Source organism: Rhinolophus ferrumequinum, chromosome 9 (assembly GCF_004115265.2).
Source record: "Rhinolophus ferrumequinum isolate MPI-CBG mRhiFer1 chromosome 9, mRhiFer1_v1.p, whole genome shotgun sequence".
Lineage (NCBI taxonomy): Eukaryota > Metazoa > Chordata > Mammalia > Chiroptera > Rhinolophidae > Rhinolophus > Rhinolophus ferrumequinum.
The window spans coordinates 57,467,878-57,490,818 of record NC_046292.1 but is presented as its reverse complement, the minus strand read 5'-3'; the positions used below and the strand labels follow the sequence as shown (position 1 = coordinate 57,490,818).

The 22,941-nt window shown below is 39.9% G+C and overlaps 1 protein-coding gene across 2 annotated transcripts in view; it reads right to left on the bottom strand.

Moving 5' to 3' along the window:
- AK5 (adenylate kinase 5) overlaps window positions 1-22,941 on the bottom strand; it is a 205,153-nt gene that overhangs the window by 104,052 nt on the left and 78,160 nt on the right. For both annotated transcript variants that reach the window (XM_033115574.1, XM_033115573.1), the window contains exon 7: window positions 3,618-3,708. In XM_033115574.1, the coding sequence (XP_032971465.1) occupies window positions 3,618-3,708 (91 nt within the window). The remainder of the gene's footprint in view (window positions 1-3,617; window positions 3,709-22,941) is intronic.

Below are 22,941 nucleotides of genomic sequence, written 5' to 3'. Positions count from 1 at the left end.
CTCAGGCATTACCCATGGGCCTCCAGCTCTAATTCCAACAAGCATGGAAAGTGTTAGTAATAGTTTGCATTAGAATTGCTTTAAAGCACTCTGTGTGTGTGTGTGTGTGTGTGTGTGTGTGTGTGTGTGTGTGTGTGTAACTTATTATTATTATTGAAATATCCTGATAGTATTTGGGACTAGAAAGTGAGTTCCTGGGGGATCTCGGACTGGTAGACAGCTCTGAGTGAGAAGAGAAAAGGGGATTTTTCAGTTATTCCACGATAGGGGTGAGGAAAGGGAGGAAGACAGAGAGGCAGAGGAGAAGCAGACCTAGGGAAATGGGGAAGAGTTGTGTCGCATACGATGTGGTCTCTCCTCGTGACCCCTCAAATACTCAGCGAAGACACTAACGCATATATAGTTTTTTCAGTGTGACAGCCATATGCTTTACACACGTGTATTATTTACTCTTCACAACAATCTTCTGAAGCAGTGCTATTATTCTCCTCGCTTTATAGATGAGAAAACTGAGGCCCAGAGAGATGTGCGTGCTGTAGCCAGATGGCTCTACCAGAAGCATTAATGGAGGACTTTAGGGAGGGGGGGGTCTCCACAGATGGGGCTGGAGTTTCAGGTCTGAGAGACTGGCATTCTATGCCATGGGGTCAGCAAACGCATGCTCTGCTCTGCAGACAAAGAAAATTTGGCGTGGCTGTGAGTCAACGTACTCAGACGAGTGGCCCAGCTGAGGTGGCCAGCTGGAAAAGAAAGGCCTTCTGTGCCGTCTCCTGTGAGATTCACACTGGATCTCTCTCCCCACATCGCCCCATGAAGTCTTACACTCTAATAAGGGAAATAGATTTTTAACAAACAATCACATCTAATTATACAATCACGGTTGTGATAAATACCCTGAAGGAAAAGTGTGGGGTCCTTCTCAAGGGCCTAATTTAGTCTGGGATGGGATCTGGAAAAGCTTTCTGAGAAAAATCCCATTTAATCTGAGATACAAAGTAAGATCTGGCCATAGGAAGGATGGGGCTGGGAGTTGGGAGAGGACAGTGATGCACGTGGGCCAGGCAGTTCCAAGTAACTTGTGCAAATAAATGGCCACAGGCAGGCAGACTCCTGAGGCTTTCGAAGCCCTGGAGGAAGCTGGGGTGAGTGAGGAGGGAGGTAACGCCGCTGCAGGAACAGGACCGCTGTAGGAAAGCTACGGATATTTTCTTCCGTGTTAACTACACTGGTGCTCAGCCTGTGGAAAGTCATTGAAAGTTTTATTTGTTGTCAGAGAAGCAGGGTGATCTGAGCTGCATTCTGTGAGGATCCCCATGGCAGCAACAGGATTCGTGACAGACAGCAGAGGCCAAGTATGAGGTAAAAGCGGGTGAGGAATGACACCGCCTTAGATGAGTGCCGTGGGGCCAGAGAACAAGGACCGGATGCCCAAGGTGTCCCTGCGGAGTGACGATGGGTGTGGGCTGTGAGGGTGGGGACATTTCTGCCTGGCTCTCTTAAAAGACAAAAACTGCATGATCGCACTTACACGTGGAATCTAAAAGAGTCAAATACATAGAAGCAGAGTCCAATGGTGGTTACCATGGGTACAGATGTAGAGGAAGTGGGGAGATGTTGGCCAAAGAGTACAAAGTTGCAGTTAGGTAGGATGAATAAGCCTAGAGATCTCACACACAGCGTAATGACTGTAGTTAATAATACCGTATTGAATACTGGAATTTTTGCTATGTTTTAGGGGCCATTGATCACACACAGAAAAATGGGAACTGTGAAAAGAAGATATGTTAATTCGCTTGACTGTAGCAATCACTTCACTATGTATACTTATATCAAATCACCATGTTGCACATCCTAAATATATACAATTTTTATTTAAAAGATTTAAAAGAAGAACTGAAAGCCATTCACAGGGAGGTAATATAGGAGCCACAAGGCAGCTGAGATTCTGCAAAGAGAGTTCAGAGAGAAGTGAAGCATAAAGGGACAAAACCTGGGGGTTGAAAATTCACACAGCAGAGGACATGACCAGTCTTGTTTAAGTGGATGAGTCACCAACATTTACAAGCTTAGAGATTTCACCTACAAACAGCAGGTTTCTGTTTTCTCTTGAAAGAGAGCAGAAACTAACAACCCTGGCCCGTTCCTTAGTGGCAACCATAGCCTGGAGCTGTGAGGTGGCTGCCTCCTGTAGGGGAGGCATCCTTTCTTCCTTCACCATCCCTCCCAGGCTCACTTCACTCAGGGATCCTATAGACAGATCCTATAGCTTATTCGAAGGCTGGAGCAGAACCCAGCTTTCAGGGACTTGGGAGTGAAGGGATCTAGCAGGAGTTGGGACCGTGAGCACAGACCCCTCTGTTCACAAGCTTGGAGGTGTAGAGAGAGAAGAGTAGGCCCCTTCCAACTTCTGCTAAGGGCCAGGCACTGTGCACTCTGCCAAAGGGACTTGGAGAGAATGAGGCCACAGCACCTGTCCTCAGGCAGTTTACCCACTAGCACAGAAGCCAGCCCAGCTGCATTACTGCAGGACGAGGCCACCTGGGAAAAACGCCACAAAACGCCGCCAGTTCTAAAGAAGGGGCAGCTTAAATCAGCTCCTCCACGCCACTGTATTAGCAAACTGCAGATATCTAGCAGTTAGATATTTGTTGTTAGACGTCTACATAAATGTTCTAAATAAAACATTAACAAGCACAGGTGTCATAGCATTTTTCGGAGCAGCGGTAGTCTTGTCTGCATGCTTCTCAATATTCCATCTTTCCGTGCAAGAGGCCATGTTTTTGTAAATATCACTGGAAAATGAGGTCAGTTATCTGTGGTCTACGGGTCTGCTCAGGAAGACTACTGTGTTTCCTTTCTTTTTATTCTGCCATTCTCTGAGGCTGCTCTCCGTGGGATTTAAATATGGTTTAAAATTGTAAGTGGTTAGTTAGCCTTTTTCTTTCCAGCCCCGGACTTTTTGGCCCCTGAAGCCATTACTGAGAAAATAGATCAGGATTGGGACAAAGATTTGAGGGTCCTCTCCATATAACTGAGAGTTGAAACCATGAGGGACAACGGGTTACCGCAAGTCAGAGAGTAAAAGAGAGTGAGAGAAGGGTCCAGAACAGAACTGTGAGAACTGCCTACGTAAGTATGATTACTCTGCATTGCTGTCCAATGTCAAGCTTCTAGGCCAGAGAACAGAGGAAGAGAAGGGGCGGTGGGTCAGGTGGGAGTGGCTATCACATCCAGGGCAGGCTTTTTCCAGGTGGCAAAGGAGAGACCTATATGGGTTAGGGACTCCTGGAGGAATTGTAACTTTGAATTCTAGCACAAAGCATGGGCTAGATTAGATTTTTTCAATTATAGTAACATAGGTGTTATGTTCCATTGTGACTGCCTGCTAATTTACACGTGTAATGACTGGAAGAAAGTTAACTATAAGAGCCAGATGTATAGCCCCTTTTTCTATTTTGTTTTGTACCTTTATTTTTAACCAGAAAGTATAAAGCTATGAGGACAGTATGATCCTTAAAACCTTACAGCAGTTTGTTGAGCTCCAACCTTACTAGAAAGCCCCAGGCACCTGGCAGGTGATCAGGGTGTACTGTTGCCCAAAGGACACAGTGACTTACCTGCCGCAGCCTCTTTGTTTGGAAATAGCTTGCTGTCAACTGCCACACTGATGTCATAGAACACCTCATCCTCGTTTCGGTCGGCATCAAACTGGGGGAAATCAGGACAGACAAGTCACAAACATGAGAACATATAACTTAGTTCACTCCAAAATACAATGAGCATGCTTCACACAACTGTATCTCTAATGAAGCAGGACAATGGGAATGAAAGCCTTTGAGTCTTTAATCAGACACTTTGAGGGTTTTTCAGCCCAGACCTCCTATCAAACAGGAAAGGGCATTAGGGAATAAACGTACAGTCAATTATGGTTAAGAAAAATGTATAGAATTTTCTAAATTTATAAAGTAGGCTTTGGAAAAAATGATAACCGAAATATACCTTGTGCCTTTCTGGCTCTTAGTTTTTTTTCGTTTTGTTTTGTTTTTTATTTACTTATTTATTTGTTTAATTTTTATTTTTAAGGAGGGCACAGCTCATGTTTGTTTTTTAAATACCCATGAAAACATATTGTTTTAAACCACAGAAGGAAATATTTTCTAATATTGTTAAAAAAAAAGAAAGAAACCCCTAACCAAACTTTAATTTTAGTTATCATTCTAGGTACTATAGATGCCATACTGTAGATGTAGTCTATAGACACTACAGATTTAGATGTAATAAAAATGACAGATTTAAATATTTATTTTACCACTTTCTAAAATTTACAAAGTTTTAAATATTAAAAAAATGCGGTTATATTTATGTCTTCTACATCCCAAGCTGTGCAGTGTTTTTTTTTAAGCACACTTTTATCTCTTTAGTTTTTAAAAATAGCTTTACTGAGTTATAATCCATATATAATAAACAACACATATTTAAAGTGTAGAAACTGATAAGTTTTGATATGCATATACACCTGTGAAACCATCATAAAAATCAAAATAGTGAACATATCCATCACCCCCAAAGTTTCCTTGTGTCCTTTGGGAATCCCTTCCTCCTGCCCCCTGCCAGGTAATCATTGATCTGCTTTCTGTAACTATATATTATTTTGCATCTTCTAGAATTTCATATAAAAGGATTTGTACAGCATGCAATCTTTCTCTTTTTTTTCTTGGTCTGGATAATTTCACTCAGCAGAAGTATTCTGGGATTTGTCAATATTGTATCCATAGTTCATTCATTTTCATTGCTGAGTGGCGTTCCATTGTATGGACGTACTGCTAATCCCATCTTGCCTATTGGTCAGCTCAGACACTGTAGTTTTCATCTCTAGATGTCTGATCTGAGTCTTTAAAAATATCTTTGTCTCTATTTAAGGGTTGAATATCTGAAATATAATTATAACAACTTTTAATGTCCTTCTCTGCTCATTTTAGCATCTGGTGTCAGTTCTGAGTCAGTTTTGATTGTTTGCTATCTTTTCCCCCATTATTAAGAGCCATATTTTCCTGTTTCTTTGCCTGCCTAGTAATTTTTTAATGGATACCAGGCATTGTCATTTCAACCATGTTGGATGCTAGATTTTTCTGTATTCCTGTAAATATTACTGAGTTTTGCTCTGGAATGCAGTTTAGTTACTTGGAAACAAGTAGATCCTTCCAGGTCTTGATTTTAATATTTGTTGGTCTAGACCAGAAAAGTATTTAGTTTAGGGCCAATTATTCCCCACTGTTGAGGCAAAGCTTTTCTATATAGTGCTTTGTTAATTAAGAGGTTGTCCACTCTGGCTGGTAGACATAGGCACTGTTCCATGTCTAGTGTGAGCACCAACTGCTGTTCCCGCTAATTCTTTTGGGTGATTTTACCCTCAGCTTCAGGTACGCACTGATTAGTCCTGTTTTAAATACTGGAGGGGAACGTTCTGCAGACGCCCAGCATTCTCTGTCTGTGCATGTCTTGCACGTCTGATACTCTGTCCTCTGAAGTCCAGCTACCTTGCTCTCTTGGACTCTGCTCCTTCTGCTCAACTCATGGGGTGCACCAGTCCTCACAAGGCTTCCTTCTCTCTGACCGGTAGCCTGGAAACGCTCCAGCAGTAAGTGGGGGCAACTGTAAGGCTCACCATGTTTGGTTTCTTTCTCTCAGGGAATCACCTCATTGCTTGATGTCCAATATCTTGAAAATTACACACACACACACACACACACACACACACACACACACACACACACACTTTTCTGTTTTTTTTTTCATGTGGGAGCTAAAATCCAGTCTCTTTTAATGAAGTCTCAACCCTTTAGCTTTTAATCTTAATTATTATCTTGAAGGTATTTAAGATTTAAGTGATTTATTCCATTACATTTTTTCTGCTGTAAGTATTTAATTGTTTTTAGTGAGGGAAATGTTAGAAGCCTAAATTAGAAAGTTATTTCCTTCCTTACCTCCCTTTACACAGTAAAAGCACACCTATATGGTGCCTCAAAGTGCTTTCACTATTGTCACATCAGCCCATGGGAATGGTGAGGCAGATAGTTTTCTATTTTACAGGTGAGGAAATATCTATTCAGAGTTATTATGACGTTCTCAAATCACACAGCTAATAAGCAGGAGTACCAGGACTTGAACTTAGGATGACTGAGCCTTTCCATCCTACCAGGCTACATATACGACAGTAAAACAAGCATAGCCCTTCTGTTCAAATCAATGTTAACACGCCCTTTTGTCTAAAAGCAAGGGATGAAAAGCAGGTATGTGCTGGTTAAGGTAGATACAAGGAGACCGTGAAGGCACACTTAGTACCATCTTAACGCTGCTGCCCACATCATATATCATGGCTGGTTTTTTTTCTTTCAAAACATCTGTTACCTATCAGCAGTAAAGAGTAATATCTACTGAGAGGGGTTTTGCTTTTTTTCTTCTTGGGCTTTTGAGGGATGGGTGAGAACATTGTCATTTTATAAATCAAAGAACATTATCTTATGTTTTAGCCAGGGACCCCTGGAAAACAGAGCCTAAGGCAAAACTTATGGGTGTTAACCTTTATTGGGGATGGAATATGTGTGAGTGAGTGTGTGTGTGTGTCTGTGTGTGTGTGTGTGTGTGCGCGCAACCCCAGGACAGTAAGCGTGACCGGAAAAAGGGAATGGCTTTTGAATCATCAAACATTTTACTTATTTGTTTTTGTACAAACCATACACATCAATGGTTCTCAACCAGGAGTGATTTTTGTCCACTCCCTCTCCCCGACCCCAACATCTGCCAAGGCTAGGAGACATTTTCGGTTGTCACAACTGGCAGGGGGAAGGCTACTGCCCAAGGATGCTGCTAGCTGTCCCACAGTCTCTAGGACAGCCCCTTCACAACAAAGAATTATCCAGTGTAAAATGTCAGTAGGACCAAAGTTAAGAACCCTCACCTACACCATGGCATTCTCAGCTTTTGGGTTTCCAAATAGTGTTTTGAAACTACGTAGTGATGATTTTTCTTTACTTTTTTTTTTTTTTTTTAAAAAAAAGGTTTTAAGCTGCAAAAACGTAAATTTCAAAATACAAAAGATAGCAGAAGTGATCATGCTGCAGGAGGTAGCACAGGTAAAGAGTAATGAAGGGTCTAGGAATAAAAGTTTATTTACACCTTGTGGGTCAGAAACAAGCTTCAGAGGGCAGATGTAATTGTGAGCTACTAGACTAGACGATGTGAGGTTGCTCCCAGCTCTGACATTGCGATTAGATGGGCACTTTATCTTTTCAGTGATTGCTATTTAATGTCTAGCAATATTAACAAAACTCTTTTCTCATTCTGAGTAGAAGAGCTCACAGAGGACATGGTCTATGCAATCTGTTTTATGATTTACTATAAGAAGGCTAGGAGGTCAAGTGGAAATTTCAAAATGAAATGCTTACTGAATTTCCTAGTTCACTCACACGTTTTAATTTGAGTAACACATGTTGTAACAGCTTTCAAAATTGTACAAAATATATCTAGATTAGGAAAGGAAATTATAGTATATGGAGTAGAATTAGGCACCATCTGAAGAGAAGGCAGCAATGACAGTTTGCATTTTTAATGGCAGAAATGAGTTTTCTTCTTTTGGCTTTCAGGCTGCAACAGGCTGCCCAAGTCTTCTCTATAGAGACAGGGCTTTCTGCATTCTTACCTCTGTCAGCTAGGAATGTTTGGTCTATAAAACATCCTAAATGGACTTGAAAGGGAGGATATCAGTTCCACCTTCCCGATTCCACCTTTCTGTCTCCCATTTTTTGTTTGTCTCATCATTTGAGGAGGAAACAAATTGGCTCTGTTATTAGTATTGTCTCAGTTTTATATAGCCCATAAGTATCATTCTCTGAGCATCAAACCAGCTTCTTGAATTTTTTATTTCTCCCTGGTTTCATGCAAAAATTTCAATTAAGCATGTTTTTCACCAATGGCTTTTGTCATTTGCTACTGAAGATCTCTCAACGTGCAAATAAGTCACCCTTCAAATTTTTTTCTTTTATATGTTTAGCGACTTCCCTCTAAATGGGTTGGTTGGTATTCTCTGTACAGTGACTTTGTTTTTCTCCAACAAAAATTGGAGATTGCACAAGAATAGTAATAATTTTAAAACTTGCGGTAAATGGAGTGAAATCTGTAGTTATCAGAGATGCAGTAATGTCAGTTTATATTATTCTACAGAATGATGTTTCTAAAGCTTCATAATTAATCACAAAGTTTGAAAGAAAAATACTGAAGTGGCTTTGGTGATGTTTGGGTAGAGACAATATTCGTCTGAGACAGTCAAGTCAACCCCATGTTTGGATGAGCAGAACTCTGTGGTATGGCCCTGCTGAACTGAAACGTGTAGAATATAGTTCTTAACAGAATGAAATAAGGGCAAAACATGAAGGGAGATAGGTCTAAAAACAGACAATGACTGGTATGCAAACTGATGAGGACAGACAGCTATGGATATCTGAGTAAAAACTCTTTTCTCCGCTTATTGTACAGAATCTTTATTTCACTGGATATTCAATTTATAGACAAAACTTAGAAAATTTTGTTGGGAAAAGGTCAACACAATAAAGAGATTCCAGAGAAAATTGTTGCAAAAGTTAGGAAGTGTTTTAAGAAAAAATTTCTTCCTCAATTTGAAACCTTATTGTAATAATGACTGACGTATCTTGCTCTAGAGAGCTAGAAAAGAAGACTAAATCCAGATAGGTTTGATTACTCTTACTACACTAGCTCAGAGGACATTTTTCAGAATCTTCATCAGTATTCAACAACAAAAGAGTGCTAAATATTTTTTGAGCATCTTTTCTGTGCCATTTCCCCAGATTTAAATACTGAGCCTCAGAAATTAAATAACCTGTCCAAGGTCATATAGGTGGTCGAACCAGGAACGAATCCACATCTATCTCCATGAAACTGTGAGCCCCAACACCCACCAGGCTGTCGGGACCAGCTCTCAGTTCCATGTAGTAGCCTTAGGACTTAGCTGGGTACTTGCAGAACAAATCGGGGCTCTTAGGAGTTCTCTCAGGACAAACCTCAAAGAATCATCAGAAGCCAAGCCAAGCCAGGTCCAGATGCAAAATACTCAAACATTCTTGATTTTATTCTTCACGTTAGGGCCAGAGTGATTTTCTTTCTCTTTATGATGCATGTACCCATCCAGGTGGCTGTGGCTGTTGACAGAAAAACCTCCCTGCAGGCAGGCCAGAAGCATCAGAAGGAGAAAGGACCGGCAAAGTTGACTGTAAGAGGCAGATGTCTTCCCAACTCCAAATAGAGATCTCTCTAGGGAAGGGGGGGGGGTCTGTATTTGAAAACTATCAATTTTACAGGGAAGCTGGCTACTACTCTCCATCCCTCTTTATCTAATATCGATTCTAGTTCTACCCTCCAACAGCCTTACAAAAGTTCTCTCTGCAGACAGCCCTGCCTTTTAGTTGTTGAAAGGACTGAAGTGATCCAGCGTGGATTCTGTTTTTTCTCCTTTTATCACCACCACTCCTTTCTCCCTCAGTAATCAAAGAAAGAGTAGGCCTACCCTCCTTCTAAGATCGTCTCTGGGATTGAAGGATAGATTTCGGATGTCAGTTCATCTCTGGTCTGGCACTTCCTGTGGAAGCCGCTCTGGTCCTGCCCCAGGGTTCCATCCACCAGCACCTGAGGCATGGCCTGGCTTCTCCCACATCCCTGCCAGCGTCAGCCATGCCTCTGACTGAGGGGCAGCACTCCATACTCCTTTCCAGAGCATCTTGCTTTGGTTGTCTCATTAAGGGATGGTAGAGCCAAAGCCAGGCCACCCACATATGAAAGAAGAGACTAGATCTTAGGTTGCTGTTGAGAGAAAAGGGTCAAAGCATAAAGAATCCAAGTTGGCGGTGGCAACTGGGGTCTGGAACAATTCTTGATCTGGAGGCTAGGCAGCTGCAGGAGAGTGATGATGGAAATTTTGCAGGCTCAGGTAGAGACCTAGGCAGACATTCTCATTCTGACCACATCCAGATCTTAACCGGGTAGCAAGTGCCCCACATTTTGCTCACTCATCTGTGGGCACTGTGATAGGACACATTTAAAATTAAGTTGCTGTATGTGGAATCTTAAAAAAAAAAAAAAAAGCCAAACTTATAAAAACAGAGAGTAGAATGGTGGTTCCCAGGGGCTGTGGGTGGTTGAAATGGGGAAATGTTGGTTAGAGGGCACCAACATCCAGTTACAAGGTGCATGTGGTCTGAGGTCTAATGTACAATGTGGCGACTACGGTTGACAATACTGTATTATATACCTGAAAGGCGCTAACACAGTAGATCTCGAATGTTCTCACTACAAAATAATTATGTGCGGTGATGAAGTTGTTGACTAACCTCATTGTGGTAATCATAATATATACGAGTACCAAGTCATCACATTGTGCACCTTAAACTGACACAATGTTATATGTCAATTATATCTCAATGAAGCTTGGAAAAAAGTAAAATAAAATAAAATTTCTGGAGAAAGAATATAAATGGTATATATATCCATTCTAATGTAGGTAGCTGAAATAAATCCTTAGTAGATGCCAAAAGCATTTAATATTTCATTATGATGGTACTACTACATGATACATTGCTTCTCACTAACTAGGGACTAGATCTGTAGCCCAGCAAATAGGTTGATGTAATGGATTTTGCCAAATAAGTAAAGTTTTAGAATACATCTTAGGATCAATATAGATTCTATCCAGTTCTTTATACCACCTACATGATGCAATTCAATTCAGTAGTGATTTATTGAGCACTTACTTTGTGTCAGGTATGTGTTGGGCATTGAAAATACATAGAGGGAAGATTTAATCATATTAGCTTTCCTGAACTTACTACAGCACCAATGAGGACTAAAATACTTTGAAAAGGCTTCATGAAGAAAGGTTAAAAGAAAAAAACGGAGAAGAAAAGACATTATATATTCACTGGAGACAAGAATCACACTGTGCAGGTGCTATTTTTTCTCCACGATCCCTAGCAGGGTCCTGAGCCCAGCCGTTATACAACAAATACTCATCAAACTGAATTAACCAGAAAATTCAATTAATTAAAATACCCTTTTCCTTTCCTATTTTCTCTTCCAAGATTCCAGCAATTTGAGACTTTTATAAAACTCTAAGTTGGTAGGATAAAGATTCAAACCTTTGCCAAGAAAGCATACAAACTAAAGAAACTAGTTAACAGTTTCAGAAGTCAAATTTCAGTGACATTTGGTACCTTTCCTAATTACAGGCTCCATTCTCTCCAGTGCTCAAATGTCTCCTGCTACAAAGCCTTAAGTGGTACCCTGGAAGCCTGAAAAAAAAACTGCTGTGCTGCCTAAGTACCAGATGTGTGACTAGGGGCTAATTTAGGCCCTGGGAGGATCAGGCTTATTCTCTTTTCTTTTCTTTATTTTTTTCAATGGAGACCAAAGCCAACCAAAGTCTTTTAGGAGCCTCAAGGCAAAAAGCTGAGCCTGAGAGAAACAAAATTAATGCCAACTTCAAATGCAACTTTCAGGCTAACAGAATGAAGCAGCTTTGATCGCACAAAAGCAAAGTCAGTATGCTGGCTCTTACAAAATGACAAAGTGACTTTGTAGGACCCTACTAGAAAATTGATCACATCCCAAAGGACCCCTATCTTTCTAAACAAAGCTCTGTCCTTATCCTAAAGTAGAGAATTTACCCTCCCCAGGAGCCTAGGGATCTGCGCCATGCTTGGAACTCACTGAGGATGTCTCTGGTCTTTTCTCTTTCCTTCAACTGCAATCCTTCATTGCAGAAGCAATTAGGGGAGTGGAGTGCCCTCATATTTACATCTCCCCAATAGTGGATGAAGAGATATACCGGGGGTGCCAAAAAGTGTATACAAGGGCACACCATTGGTCACCATTGCTCAAGCAGTAGTAGTTCGCCGTAATCAGAAGTGTCTGGACGCTGATGGTAACCACTTTGAGCACCTCTTGTAAATGCAGAAGTCAAACGTGTCTTGCATTCATCTTTCGTTATAGGTATATATCGAGTATTATAATTTTAATACAGTTTTCCTTTCTTAAAATGTGTATGCATTTTTTTGGCACCATCTGTATTATTGAGGGAACTCCAGATTTAAAGATCACTTGGGTATTCTTAAGTCCTGGTATTTTAAAAGCTGTGAGTCAGGGAAACAATCAGTTTCCCTATTCCCCAGTAAATTCTTGGGTTTGTAAGCTCATTGGAAGGTTCTAATGGTTGGTTTTTATTTACTCAACAAATGTTTATTGAGCACCTAACATCTGCTGTGGGTATAGTATGCAAAGATGTTTTACTCTGGTATCATATAATAGAGAGGATTGTGTTTTCAGCTCTTAAGAATGTCTTCTCCCTCTCCAAGTAGGACCTTCCATTACAGGTACTTGAGAAAGTGACACTACTGAGTGTTTGGAAACCTTTATTAATTCATACAAAACACTTATTGTGCACCTACTATGTGCTATACACTGGAGGTTCAGTACCCTTAAATAGTTCATAGTCCAGTTGCAGGGGCATTCACTTGAAGCCTAACACTAGTACAGAAAAAGGGCTTTAACAGAGCTGTATGGAATAGTGGGAGATCATTGGAGAAAAAAGGATTAATTGGTCTCTATTCAGAGAGGGAAGGAGAATTAAGAATGTACAGGATGGGTGGGATTGTGGGTTAAAGAAAATGTTGTAGGAGAGAGGACATTTGAGTCCAAAGTATTCAAGACTCATAAATGTCCCTGTCTGGATTATTGGCTGTTCCATCAGATCTAGTAAAGGTATTTTTCTTTATCTGACAACAACTTATGAATCAGAAAACACTCAGCTAGATCTACTATTTTTCATCAGGTTGGAGAATTAGGTTTCTCAACAATGTCAAGAACAATGCACTGTTTTGCTTTAACCACACATAATGCTCAAGGGATGTGATAAGGTGTAGAGTGAGATTCTCACTCGAGCTACACCACCTGGATTCAAATCCTAGCCCTACCATTACTAGTTGTGTAACTTTGGAGGGGTTACTGATTCTCTAAGTCTCTTTCCTCATCCATAAAAAGGTGATAACCGTAGTGCCTAAGTCTTTGGTTGTGGATTGCTAAAACGGGTAATTAAGTAAGAGAATCTCCGTGCTCACTAAAGAGCTAGCACATAGTAAATCTCAAAAAAAGTGTTACCTATTACTCTATTGAGGGGACGGCTAATGGTCATCCATGTAAAATCACATTTTCTGGGAACATTTAAAAATGAGATAAATCCTCTGAAATCCAAAATGATTTACATCTCTTTCTGAGAACTTCCTAGGTCTCATAATTGCTTTGCTTTTTGAAAATCTCCCTGGTTTACATTTAGTTTAGAAATCCCATTACAACATTGATAAAGGAAATAAAAGCCACAATAGCCAAAAATCCCCCCTCTGTGCCTCACTTTCACTTTTCCACAATCTCTTTTGAACTAAGCACAGTCACCAATCTAGAAGAGGTGCTGTGCAAGTGAATAAACGAATAAATAAATGACTTTTTTTTTTTAAATCTCAGTGCTCCTGCCTCAAAAAGAAGTATAAAGTGTTACAAAAATCATGCCCTAAAAAACGAGGCTAGATTTGCGTTTACCCTGAGAGCTGGTAATAACTACAGTATCACAAAATGCTTGCTTGAATTTTAAAATCTTTTATAAGACATCTCACCACTATTTCCTGGGTGGAAAGGCAAAATGGGAGATTGTGGGTAAAGGGATGAATTTGGAATACGAAACTACAACAATGATGTTAATAGTAGCTCGCTGTAACAGGTTTTCACAGAGGATAAACAACAGTCCTTTGGCCACTAAAAGGCCATTTCCTTTTGGCATAAAATCATGACCTACTTAGCTGTCCTGTCAGGAGAGTCAGAACAATTACTATGAATGTGCCGGTGTGGGTTCTGCGTTAGCCCAGTGACAATTAACACAGCTGGATGACGGCCGAGGGGGTTCAACATTACCTTCTGAGCACACATTGAAGAGAAATCAATACAGGTTCCCTTTTTAAAGTTCAGATACATAATTTGTAAAGACTTGTAAGTAGCCAGATACTTACCTCACTTTAATATTAATATTCATTTAAAATGTGTCATTTTAAGTTTTTCTTAAATGTATCAAGTGAATTATAGAGGGATTTGGCTTAAACTTTGATTATCTCATATGTGGCGCAGAGCAAACTGGTAATTACCCTGAAGAAGAGTGAAATGACTCATTAGAAAGGCCCCAAATGTGTTAGAGGATTTTCCCCGTAAGAGTCACGAGCTTTTCAGTTTGAAAACTTGAGCCTTGGAGGAATGCTGAAAAATAATTAATATCCATTTTAATCTTACGCCTTCCAATAATACTCTCATAGCATGTATTTTTTTAAACTACAGCCAGGCCTAAAAAAAACCAAGCGGTTTAGAATGTATAATTATATATGTGTATATTCAATGGTTAATCTATCATAGAGCAGAGCCAAAGACTGGGAAACTTCTCGATGTTTCAACTAATGGGCATGACCCAAGGATTCTAGAATTTCTCATTTTTATTTAAGGACCATCTCGGAGTCTACATACCTGACCTTTAAGAAGGAAGGAGATGCAGCTGTTAATATTCAATGCTTAATCTATCATAGGTGTTAATTCCACCTTCTAAAAAGAAAACAAAGCCACTCCATATGACCCAAGATCAGTGGTTTTCAATATTTATTTTACTCCATTTATTTCACCTTCCTCATTTCTGAGCATTTGGTATAATGAAGAGGTTAAGTGGATGGGTTCTCATACTTTATCGGCTATAAGGATCTGGGAAACATATCCATCTCAGTTTCTGCAAGTATAAAATGAGGCAGTAACAGTCTCTGCCTGACAAAATAATCCAGGCATGGTGTCTGTGCATGGCAAATGTTTTATAGATGCTGGATATTATTATCTATTTCTTATTATCTAGTTCTTCAGTGTCTTTTCTGTGGCATCTATCCATGTGTTTATTCACCTATTAGCTATTAATTGAGCACTTGATATGGACAGGCACCATGCAAGAGCCTGGGGACGTTCTTACATGGAGAAGGTACTGAGAGAGACAAATACAGTATATGTACAGAGGGTGCCAAAAAATGTATACGCATTGTAAGAAAGGAAAAAAACTGTTAAAATTGTAATACTCAATAAATACCAATCACAAAAGATGAATACAAGTCCCATTTGACTTCTGCAATTACAAGCGGTGCGCAAAGGGGTTACCATCAGTGTCCAGACACTGCTGATTACGGCAAAGTACTGCGTGAGTAACGTTGACCAAAGTGTCCACTTGTATACATTTTTTTTTGGTACCCCTGGTATATACACACACCAGGTTGGTACAGCCATCCCCAGCTGTTGTGCGGGTTGGCTGCTAACAGCTCACCCCGGGATCCTTTTCTGGAGGACTACTCTTGGCTTATGGGTGCTACCTGGGAGCAGCCCTCAATCCCTGGGGCATCTCTGTGCAATTCCCCCTATAGAGTTGCTGGTGAGGTCAGGCTGAGGCTGGAATGCTTTTGAAACAATTTATTTAGGTCTGCCTTCTGTCCCTGCCCACCCCGTTTCCCTGTCTGCAAGGCAGGTGTCTTCTGAAAGCACATTATCAGTAGATCCCCTTGCAGGCTTTGCAGAATCCAACCCAAGACAAAACAGGCCCATGTATTATTTCATAAAAATTTTGATAGTGCAGCTTTCAAGTAAATATATCAATAATGACTAACCAAAAATTTCTTTTAAAATAGAGCTCTTTTAAAATGCATAGGTAAAAGTAATCATTTGTCTTCTAAAGTGATTGAATACGTACTTTTAAAGTATTCTTATTAAGGCTTCGCCCTGCCTTTCCCTACTATCATAGCTTCTTTAGAACTTCCTTAACCTTGAAAACTAAGAAATCATGCTATATAATGGATATAAAGCAAATAGAACAAAAAACTCATGTAGGAACCTTTACCAAATTTGGGGGGTTTGTTTTTATTTCCTATGTATTTTCAAACTTGAAATAAAAACCTTTCCTCCTCCTCCTCCTCCTCCTCCCCCTACCCCTCCCCCCCTTCATGGATTGGTGACTTATTATCTCCACGGGTCAGTGTTTATTGCAGTGATTTTTTTCTTTTACTCATCACAAGTGGCCTGAGTTTACCATTCTGTGTGTGAGTAGGTTGTTAGCTTCATACATTCTGAGCTGAAATGGGTTTCTCCACTCTCGCCTAAGTGTCCAGTGTAACACTTTTATCAGCCGTGTACTGATACTGATAATGGGGCCATCCAAGATATATATATATATACAGTAGTCTGGAAAAATATGTTTCACATAGTGAAACACACGATCTGATCAAAACTTTCACATTTTTGTTTTATAAACGATGACAAATCATGCAGTCATGAGTAACGATGGATGAGTGTGTGGTATGGGCATTTCACACTGTTAGAGATCATGTTGTATCAAAGCAGCTCTTTTAAATGAAACTAAGCGTAACTGATTGTAATTGGTAAGGATAGTCAGACAAGAACAGAAGGAACTTCTTTATATTCTGCAAGTGTTCTATCAAATGGTTAATGATTCTTTATAACTGGTGATACTTCCTCAAATCACAGAATCACAGGGTGAAATCAGGACTCGAATGTCCAGCTGAAGACCTCTTTTCACTCCTGAATTCAGGCAGACCCAATGTGAAGCCCCTGCTATGTGAACCATACTCTTTTTTTAAAAGAATTTGAGAAAAACTGTGGTTTCAAAATAATAACAATTTGTTAATATAGTAATAAAAAATTTGCAATTATTTTACCTCCCCAAGTTCCCAAAATTCTTTATTAATCACACTATCAATTTCTTTAAACAGCTAAAATTGTATTCATTTCCTCTGTCTTCCTCTTCTCTACAGTCTTCTACTCCCTTCTCACTACATTCTCCTGTCACTTTTTTGTACTTTACTCAATGTACTTCAGCACCTCTGCTGTTCCACGCAACCTCTGTGCCCCAGATAATGCTACTTTGTCTCCTTCTTTCTTTTTTCCTGTTAGTGAAACCCAGGAACTGTTCTTGTGGTAGCCATAGATTCATTTACTTTCTTTCCCAGCATTTGGAACAAGAATTTGCAAATATCTGTACTACATGTTTTAAAGTTGAATGCTATTATTCCTTCCCTATGTCCACTATTATATTTTCTTCTCTCAGGCAGATGTAGTTTTGACTTTCACTAATAGTGTATCACATCAAAGTAGTTCCCCAGCCTCCCTCTGGAAACATTAAAAATCATCCTTAGGATATCTAGTTTCAATACAGTGAAGCGCTCCCAAATATAGTGCTTTGCAATTCAGGCTTTGGTTTAGTCAAGAAGTCAATTACTATGTTCAATACCATAAGCTTTACAGAGCCTTAAAAAGGCTATTTGGTTATCACTAAATTATTTATTTTCCTAACATGATAATTCTCATTCCATGAGCGAGCTCCTCTTCATCAAGTCTTCCTTTCGTCTTTCTTACTTTCCTTCACCAGAATTCCCTGGTATTCTGAATTTGCTTCCTTAACTTGTGGTCTGTGACTCAGCCTGTCCATTAAAACAGTAACTTTTCTAGTCACCCCACCAAAGAGCCTTCACTCTTTACATTCTCCTTTTGGCTAAGTAGATAAAGTTCAAGGCTGTAATCAATCTTTTTTTTTTTTTTTTTACATAGATATCACCCTTTCCACACTTTGTTTTCAATAGTGCATAATAGTTCTCTTAAACATCAGGTTTTATGTAGCTGACAAGATTTTTAAAGTATTTTCCCCACATTCCATTCTAAATTATGATAGTTTCCCACATTTGAGGAATGCTTAATGTGAAAAAAGAAAGTTCCAGAATATTTTGCATGGATTTTGCGTTACTCTGAGATGTTAAAGATTTGGCAAGAAAGGCTATACCTAAATGCCGAGAATAGTAGAGAGAGAGAGTGAGAGAGAGAGGAAGGGAAGGGAAGGGACAGAAAAGGAAGGGAAGGAAAAGGAAGGGAAGGGAAGGGAAGAGAAAGAACGATTGGGGTGATAATTCAGAAGAGAATAAACATACTAACTTGTTCCCTAAATGTGACATGTAACAGGGACCAAGAATCTGTGACTGCTGTTTCACTTTGCCTTCCCTTTAATGACAATCTCTGCTACTCTAGCAGCTAGACTATTACCATAAAATATGAACATCACTACAGAGATATGTGAAGCTGATCTAAGTAAGCATTTAATGCCCAGCACTTGTGATATTCCGTTTACAGAGTCAGGGAAGAAAAAATATGTCATGAAGTGAAATAAGTGGGGTTCAAACCTTGAATTTGTTAAGGCCCCATTTATTTATGTAACAACTGTGGAACTTTTCAACAATGTGATCGTTAATGTGCCATTATGTCTGAATGGATCAAGAAACAGTAATACTTGTTCTGTTTCAAATAGCAGGATGATAACAAAATACACAGCTGAGAAATCAATGTTAGAAAAAGTATCCAGGTGGTTTAGCAGCCAATTTTAATCCCAAAATAAAGGTTTACCTTGCTTTAAGTAAACTTTTGGTAATGGAAAATACAGTCTCAAGCAAAAAATAAATGAGGGGATCATTATTTGCTTTTCAAGCAACTTAGTTTTTCCCTAAAAGTGTTACTAGTCAGACACCAGGCACTGTTAATACTCAGCAGAAAGTAACTCGTTTTAAACAAGATGCAGGAGGTTTGCTCTGGCTCCATTCTGTGAATAACTTGAAGTATGATTTGGGATTTGTCTGTGTAAGTATCTTCACCTTTAAACAGAGACATTCTGGGTCCAGTCAATGGTTTCCAACTTGGGAGTCTTCCTGGGGTTTCAGAAGGCAATAACACACATCCATAAGTTACTTTTCTGTCTCTTTTGTATTTCAGAATGCCTAATGGAAATTGTACTTTTGTCCACAGAAATGCTCAAAAAGCCAACAAAAACCTTGAGTTTCTTTGCTTGTCATTGCCCAGTTGGTAAAGTAACAGTGATTAGTTCATGCTAAGCAAAGGCTGTGATTCGCTGTAATGACATTCTAGAAATTTCCAGTGACAATTAAAATAAAATAATTTTTAAAGTTCCTTGGAGCTAAAAATATTGTGAATCCTTAAATTTTCCATCTGTCACATTTTAATACCCTTACTTTCTGCTGCCTTGTGGGATTTGTCTTGCAAGTCTCTATATTCCTCTATAGAGTCTAAAGTAATTTACTGGGCTTACTAAAAGAGCTCAAAGATAGGTAATATTGATTGATTTATAAAAAAAATTATACACATCGCCAGAAACACAAGTCTTATAATAAGCAAGGTTTTGATTATTCCTAGCTTTTTTAAAAATTTAAAAATAATTACATCAAAGTAATACATCCACAGAGTTACAAAGGAAAACAGTATGTTATTGAAAAGCTTGGTGAAAAATAGCACTACTCTCTCTTGCAAGAAAAACACATTTTTATTTAACTAGTTTCTTCTGGAAGTTATTGCTTTATAAATAATGTACTCTTACTGTTATGTCTTGGTTTCTCAATTTTAGGGTTTATCTCTTACGCCACTTTCCACCTCCTATTGTAATCTTTCAATAATATTAGGTCACTATTTTCCATTAAATAATTAATGCTCTTTCATGCATCCTGCTTCTGTTCCATGATGATACTTGTTTTCTCCCATCACTCTGAAGGTGTAATCAGAGTGTTATTAATGTTTTCTCTCACTTTCTGCATATCTCCATGTCTTCCAGTTTCATTATTTTCTGTTGTTTGTCTTGCACACCTGTTAATACTGGAAGATTTCCTCAAAAGTTTTTTTTTGCTAGACCAGGCATATTTATGAGTGAGGCCATTTTGCTGAGAGACCTTTCAAAGGTCAGAAGGTACTTCAGTCAGGTGCATCAGTCCCTCCAGAGAGGTGTGACTGATCTCGTCACAGGACAGGATCTTGATGAATTAGTGCTGTGCAGTGGGCAGGACAGGGGTCCGTGGTCTGACAGCATTGGGGGCAGGTTCTCAATCCACTTGTAGCCTCTGTTTCACCTTGGCTGCTGTACCAGGTGTTATAAGCGGAACTGTGTCCCTCCCAAATTCATATGTTGAAGTTCTCATTCCCGGTACCTCAGAAGGTGACTGAATTTAGAGATAGGGTCTTTAAAGAGGTAACGAAGTGACAATGAGGTCATACGGGTGGGCTCTAATCCAGTGTAACTGGTCCTTATAAGAAAGGGAGCTGAGCACACAGAGGGAAGACCAGGTGAGGACCCAGGGAAAAGGCAGCCATCTGCAAGCCAAGGAGAGAGAGCTCAGAAGTAACCAACCCTGCTGACACCTGGAGCTCAGACTTGTAAACCTCCAGTATTATGAGAAGAATTTCTGCTGTTTAAGCTGCCCCGTCTGTGGTACTTGGTTATGGCAGCCCTAGCAAACTAATCATATGCTTGGTATTTCTGCATCTTGAGATTTTTCTGGTTAATTTCTATGGAGAAGAGCCTTCAAAATTCTTCCTAGGGGGCGGGGAAGGGATAACGGTGTTCTGTATGTGGGTATCAGTGGGGTGGAGCCAACTCTTCTGGATGCTAATTTTCCATAAATTTCTGTATTTGGTGCTGAGCTTTATCTTTATGTTCTGCTGCACTCATTGCGTCCAAATCCTGACCCTCTCCTAGGCTTTGTTTGCTTTCCTTTTTCGTAACCTCCTTGTACACATTTTAAACTGTGACTTCCCGCTTCCCTGTTAGATCAGTTACTTGTATGCCATCAATGTTATCGCATCTTGTGTCCTTCTCCACTGCCACGCATGGATCAGGGACTGTTCTCAGTGTTCAGCACTTATCCACTCACTCAGTTCACAAACGTTTCTATCAAGTAGGTGCTATTTCCCCCCATTTTACAAAAGAAGTGAGGAATAGAGAGTTCAAGCATTTAACCTTACTCTTCCATACCCAGTAAAGGCAGAGGCAGGGCTTGCACCCAGGCAATTCATTTCCACTCGACTTCTCACTCCACAGCTACTAAATAACCTGCATCCTGCTACTCTCTGGTAGTAACAGTGTCATCATCACATTATCCTAGAAGTAATGCTGCATAGAAGGGGCGTGCTGTTTTTAGTAGATGTTGTTCTAGTCTTTGAATCGGCTTTCATCGTGGTTGTTGGGTATGGGTTATTTCCAGGTCCCTTAAGAGTCCTATAGACCAGTAAAAAAAAAAGGTTCCTATTTCTTTTCTTCCTTCTTCTTTTATTTTCTTTCCTTTACTTTTCTCTTCTTTCTTCTCTTCTCCCCTTGTTTTCTCTTCTCCTTCTCCTTTTGTTTTTGTTTTGCATTGTTTCAGCACAAGCACGATGTGGTAGCTTGGGTAAACCAAAATTTAAATCTCTGTGACTTGGGTGATTTATTTAACTTTTCTGGGTCTCAGTTTCCTTATGGTTAAAACACAGTAATATCCACCTGTCGTATTTTAGTAAGGATGTGATATAATACCTGTTTTAGGCTCCACTGGCTTTCAAGGCCTTTGTTTTTTTGCTAGACCAGGCATATTTATGCACACTTATGTGCATATAAATACACATTTTAAGCACTAACCACGATCAAGTATTTTTGGTTTTAAGGTTCATGAGATATACAAGTTACAATCTGAGAAATGCCATGTAATAAACGCATGGGCATCACACAGTACTAACAAAGTCCCACTCTCTCTTCTTTCTGTCCCCTACCTTTATTTTGTTTTCAGATTTCAACATGGTCATGTTGCCTCTACTTTAAAGACAGATATGCCCTGTTTTAGCCCAAGTACTCTAGTTACAGAGTTAAGAAAGCCACTAATTAACTCATGAATCCACGACATAGACCACGTGCCTCCATCTTCAAACTTAGTACATTTTCAGGGTTGCTCACCGCCACCATGAAGATATTTCGATCACTAGGAACAAAGGACCTAAATGTGACACTCAGTGGTCCTTTAAGTCTATTCAGAGCACCAGCCTTTGAGCATCTCTGATGCTAATCTTTAGGGCTCCTAAATACAAAAGACAAATAATCCCGCTGTCACTTGCTGTCAGCAGAGAAAGGAAATAAACATAGAGCCCCTCCTTTTCAGGGGTCTGTGATGATGGTGATTAATGCGCTCTGCAAACCACAGTGGGCGAATCTCTAGAGAGGGTGCTGAAGATGCCGGCTGCATCCTTTGCAAAGGGCCCCTTATCTGTGAGGGAGGCAGCCATCTGGAGCTTTCTGCCAAGACTTGCCCAGAGCTAGGGATCTCTGCCATACACTGCTCCTTTCTATGTAATCACTGGTCCTTCTACTGGATTGTCCTGGGCCAAGGTCAAAGGCACATGTCGTGTTCAGACCACAAGACTGTGGAATAATGCCATGTAGGTGAGTGGGACTGGGGAGCAAAATTAAGAAACATGGTTTTTACAGAGCAGGAACATAGTTCTGTTCTCTCTTGTGCCTGCTGTGGTGTGTTTTTCCTCGCAAGATTGTGAAGGCACGTCCACCTCATACAGAGCAGCTGAGATAATAACCCACCTCAAACACTGTTTATTGTACCTCTTCTCTGTTCCAATCTATGACAGTTTGTTGTCTTAAGAAATCTAAAACGTGCCTCTGCCTAGAGATTTTAAGTACTTCTGACACTTCAATTGCATCAACCCTCGTCCTTGTTGCCTTAACAACTCAATTATCTTCCTTGGAGAGCTTCCTCCCTTTTGCATAGTTCTTCATACACCCTCTCTTCTGTTCATGTGATGACTTCTCCCAAGATTCTTCGTCAGCCCAAACTTGCTTTAATATACATCTTTAATTAATTAAACTCCACCTTCAAACACAATTACACTCCTTCACATGTAGTGTAAAGACCTTGTGACAGCATATTCCCAAATCCTACCTCTCAT